The 5,000-nt window shown below is 50.1% G+C and overlaps 1 protein-coding gene across 26 annotated transcripts in view; it reads right to left on the minus strand.

The window, feature by feature from the left end:
• The window catches only part of LOC118938861 (glutamate receptor-interacting protein 1), a 722,511-nt gene that overhangs the window by 130,450 nt on the left and 587,061 nt on the right, over nt 1–5,000 (minus strand). For 23 of the 26 annotated variants that reach the window (XM_090201312.1, XM_090201307.1, XM_090201305.1 and 20 more), the window contains one exon: nt 1,567–1,725. The exons of the other annotated variants lie outside the window; for them this stretch is intronic. In XM_090201312.1, coding sequence (XP_090057438.1) covers nt 1,567–1,725 — 159 coding nt within the window. The remainder of the gene's footprint in view (nt 1–1,566; nt 1,726–5,000) is intronic. 26 annotated transcript variants of the gene reach the window in all.

Genomic DNA, 5,000 nt, shown 5'->3' on the forward strand with positions numbered 1-5,000 from the left:
CTGGCCAAGTGGACTGACAGGACTGTATCAGCACTATGCACCTTGCTTTAATGCCCTAGATGAGGTTATACATACAACACTCAGCTCAGTGACTTTCAGGGACAATGGAGAGATGGAGAGAACCAGAGAGAGAGATGGAGGGGGAGAGATGGAGGGAACCGGAGAGAGAGATGGAGGGGGAGAGATTGGAAGAGAGAGAGAGAGAAAGAGAAAGATGGAGAGAACCGGAGAGAGCGATGGAGAATACCGGAGAGAGCGATGAAGAATACCGGAAAGAGAGATGGAGAATACCGGAGAGGACGATGAAGAGAGCGAGAGAAAGAGAGAGATGGAGAACACTGGAGAGAGAGGGAGAACACTGGAGAGAGAGGGGGAGAGAGAGGGGGAGAACACTGGAGAGAGGGAGAGAGGGGGAGAGTGAGGGGGAGAGAGAGAGGGAGAGAGATGGAGAACACTGGAGAGAGGGAGAGCCAGAAGAGGACTTTAGTTCTGCTCTATTTTCCTTCAGCCCAGGAAACCAGATGAGAGACAGAAAATATCACTACAAACCAAAACAAATCTGAGCTCAACAGAAATAAATAGATGAAAGGCTCAAAGATGAAGGAGCAGAAGAAGGAGGAGGAGGGAGAGGAGGAGGGAGAGGAGGAGGAGGAAGGAGGAGGGAGATGAGGAGGAGGAAGGAGGAGGATGAGGAGGAGGGAGAGGAGGAGGAGGGAGAGGAGGAGGGAGAGGAGGAGGAGGGAGAGGAGGAGGAGGAGGAAGAGGAGGAGGAGGGAGAGGAGGAGGGAGAGGAGGAGGAGAAAGGTATAGGTGGAGGGAGAGAAGGAGGGAGAGGAGGAGAGAGAGGAGGAGAGAGAGGAGGAGGTGGAGGGAGAGGAGGAGGAGGAGGAAGAAGGAGAGGAGAGGAGGAAGAGTAGAAGGAGAAGGAGGAGGAGGAACAAGGAGAAGGGCTAGGAGGAGTAGGACATAGAAGACCAGAGAAACAAGAGGACTAGGAGGAGAAAGACATAGAAGACCAGAGAAACAAGAGGACTAGGAGGAGAAAGACATAGAAGACCAGAGAAACAAGAGGACTAGGAGGAGAAAGACATAGAAGACCAGAGAAACAAGAGGACTAGGAGGAGAAAGACATAGAAGACCCGAGAAACAAGAGGACTAGGAGGAGAAAGACATAGAAGACCCGAGAAACAAGAGGACTAGGAGGAGTAGGAGATAGAAGACCAGAGAAACAAGAGGACTAGGAGGAGAAAGACATAGAAGACCAGAGAAACAAGAGGACTAGGAGGAGAAAGACATAGAAGACCAGAGAAACAAGAGGACTAGGAGGAGTAGGAGATAGAAGACCAGAGAAACAAGAGGACTAGGAGGAGTAGGAGATAGAAGACCAGAGAAACAAGAGGACTAGGAGGAGTAGGAGATAGAAGACCAGAGAAACAAGAGGACTAGGAGGAGAAAGACATAGAAGACCAGAGAAACAAGAGGACTAGGAGGAGAAAGACATAGAAGACCCGAGAAACAAGAGGACTAGGGAAGAGAACCAGGGAAGAGGAGAATAAGGAACATTACGGGGATTGTTGGGAGAGGTTTTGTGGTGCTTGGAGGCCTGGTGTCTCTGCGACTGGTCAGGATGGTAGGTGTTATAGTGTTGGTAGGGGAGGAAGTTGCTGTTGTTGTTGGCTGAGGAGGACTCCCAGGGAAGGGTCCGCGTGCTTCTCTGCACCTTGACTGATCACAAACAGAGAGAAGCAACACAGAGGATAAGGAGGGGGGGGAACAAGGTGAATGAAACAAGGGTAAACCATGGGTGAGGGGGGGGGGGGGGGGGGAATACATCAAGGTAAATGTGTTCAGTCCATCAGTGGTTTTCAGGAGGATATAAAATATCATTTGATTGGGACACAGGGGGCACAGACGTCAGGTTAAATCAAGGTGCCCAGTCGTCCTATTGCCTTTTCATGGAGGCTTCTAGGAGGGATCACTAAACAATAACTGACTCTTAACAGATTCCACAGCACAGTTAGAGTAAGTGGTGAATGAATCAGTCTTATTGTCTGGCAGGACATCATCATTATTTCTAAATGAATTACAACGCGTCAAAACTTAAAATACCCCTTCCTTCAAAACGCCATCCTATTCCTTTGGACCAGGGACCAAAGTTGATTTATTTTTACCTTATTTAAACTAGGCAAGTCAGTTATGAACAAATTCTTATTTTCAATGAGAGCCTAGGAACAGTGGGTTAACTGCCTGTTCAGGGTCAGAACAACAGATTTTTACCTTGTCAGCTCGGGGATTTGAACTTGCAACCTTTCGGTTACTAGTCCAACGCTCTAACCACTAGACTACCTGCCACCCCCACATATGACCTAAAGACAAACACATACTAGGCTACCTGCCTCTAACCACTAGGCCACCCGCATCTAACCACTAGGCTACCTGAATAAACCACTAGTATACCTGCCTCTAACCACTAGTATACCCGCCTCTAACCACTAGGCCACCTGCCTCTAACCACTAGGCCACCTGCCTCTAACCACTAGGCCACCTGCCTCTAACCACTAGGCCACCTGCCTCTAACCACTAGGCCACCTGCCTCTAACCACTAGGCCACCTGCCTCTAACCACTAGGCTACCCTGCCTCTAACCACTAGGCTACCCTGCCTCTAACCACTAGGCTACCCTGCCTCTAGCCACTAGGCTACCCTGCCTCTAACCACTAGGCCACCTGCCTCTAACCACTAGGCTACCCTGCCTCTCACCACTAGGTTACCTGCCTCTAACCACTAGGCTACCCTGCCTCTAACCACTAGGCTACCTGTCTCTAACTACTAGGCTACCTGCCTCTAACCACTAGGCTACCTGCCTCTAACCACTAGGGTACCTGTCTCTAACCACTAGGCTACCCTGTCTCTAACCACTAGGCTACCTGCCTCTAACCACTAGGCTACCTGCCTCTAACCACTAGGCTACCTGTCTCTAACCACTAGGCTACATGTCTCTAACCACTAGGCTACCTGCCTCTAACCACTAGGCTACCCTGCATCTAACCACTAGGCTACCCTGCATCTAACCACTAGGCTACCCTGCCTCTAACCACTAGGCTACCCTGCCTCTAACCACTAGGCCACCTGCCTCTAACCACTAGGCTACCTGCCTCTAACCACTAGGCTACCTGTCTCTAACCACTAGGCTACCCTGCCTCTAGCCACTAGGCTACCTGCCTCTAACCACTAGGCCACCTCCCTCTAATCACTAGGCTACCCTGCCTCTAACCACTAGGTTACCTGCCTCTAACCACTAGGCTACCCTCCCTCTAACCACTAGGCTACCTGTCTCTAACCACTAGGTTACCTGCCTCTAACCACTAGGCTACCCTCCCTCTAACCACTAGGCTACCTGCCTCTAACCACTAGGCTACCTGCCTTTAACCACTAGGCTACCTGCCTCTAACCACTAGGGTACCTGTCTCTAACCACTAGGCTACCCTCCTTCTAACCACTAGGCTACCTGCCTCTAACCACTAGGCTACCTGCCTCTAACCACTAGGCTACCTGCCTCTAACCACTAGGGTACCTGTCTCTAACCACTAGGCTACCCTGTCTCTAACCACTAGGCTACCCTGTCTCTAACCACTAGGCTACCTGCCTCTAACCACTAGGCTACCTGCTTCTAACCACTAGGCTACCTCCCTCTAACCACTAGGCTACCTGCCTCTAACCACTAGGGTACCTGTCTCTAACCACTAGGCTACCTGCCTCTAACCACTAGGCTACCTGCCTCTAACCACTAGGGTACCTGTCTCTAACCACTAGGCTACCCTGTCTCTAACCACTAGGCTACCCTCCCTCTAACCACTAGGCTACCTCCCTCTAACCACTAGGCTACCTCCCTCTAACCACTAGGCTACCTGCCGCCCCAGGTAGTGCACTACAAAGGGAATATGTTGCCATTTGGGACACAGACAGTGATTGCTATTGGAATCCCTGTTACTGTCAAGCTTTGTTCACATTGGCTGTTTGAAGTGACTCAAATCCAATTGTTTTCTATATCCGATTCAAATCTGTTATTTTTCCGACAGTCTGAACAGCCTAAAAGCACATCTGATATTTCAAATCTGATTCCTGGCCCTGCGACTTGGGTCTGAACGGTCAAATCTGATTCCTGGCCCATGCGACTTGTGTCTGAACGGTGAAATCTGATTCCTGGCCATGCGACTTGTGTCTGAACGGTCAAATCTGATTTATTTTCCCTCAAGTGGTTTTTAGACTGCTATTTGGCATTTCTTGTTGCTTGCTAGCTGCTCTGTTGACAGTTTGACAAGAACATGTGGTAGCTAACTAGCTAGCTTGTTAATTGTTTACAAACAAATGAGTAAACGTGCTAGAAAGCTACACGGCTACCTAGCTAGCTAGTTGACTGCTGTGGCTAGCTAGTTGACAGCTGTGGCTAGCTAGTTGACTGCTGTGGCTAGCTAGTTGACTGCTGTGGCTAGCTAGTTGACAGCTGTGGCTAGCTAGTTGACAGCTGTGGCTAACTAGTTGACTGCTGTGGCTAGCTAGTTGACTGCTGTGGCTAGCTAGTTGACAGCTGTGGCTAACTAGTTGACAGCTGTGGCTAGCTAGTTGACAGCTGTGGCTAGCTAGTTGACTGCTGTGGCTAGCTAGATGACAGCTGTGGCTAGCTAGTTGACAGCTGTGGCTAGCTAGTCTGTGGCTAGCTAGTTGACTGCTGTGGCTAGCTAGTTGACAGCTGTGGATAGCTAGTTTACTGCTGTGGCTAGCAAGTTGACAGCTGTGGTTAGCTAGTTGACAGCTGTGGCTAGCTAGTTGACAGCTGTGGCTAGCTAGTTGACCGCTGTGGCTAGCTAGTTGACAACTGTGGCTAGCTAGTCTGTGGCTAGCTAGTTGACTGCTGTGGCTAGCTAGTTGACTGCTGTGGCTAGCTAGTCTGTGGCTAGCTAGTTGACTGCTGTGGCTAGCTAGTTGACAGCTGTGGATAGC

The sequence above is a fragment of the Oncorhynchus mykiss genome, chromosome 15 (assembly GCF_057628025.1).
Source record: "Oncorhynchus mykiss isolate SJ-2025 chromosome 15, ASM5762802v1, whole genome shotgun sequence".
NCBI classification, from domain to species: Eukaryota; Metazoa; Chordata; class Actinopteri; order Salmoniformes; family Salmonidae; genus Oncorhynchus; species Oncorhynchus mykiss.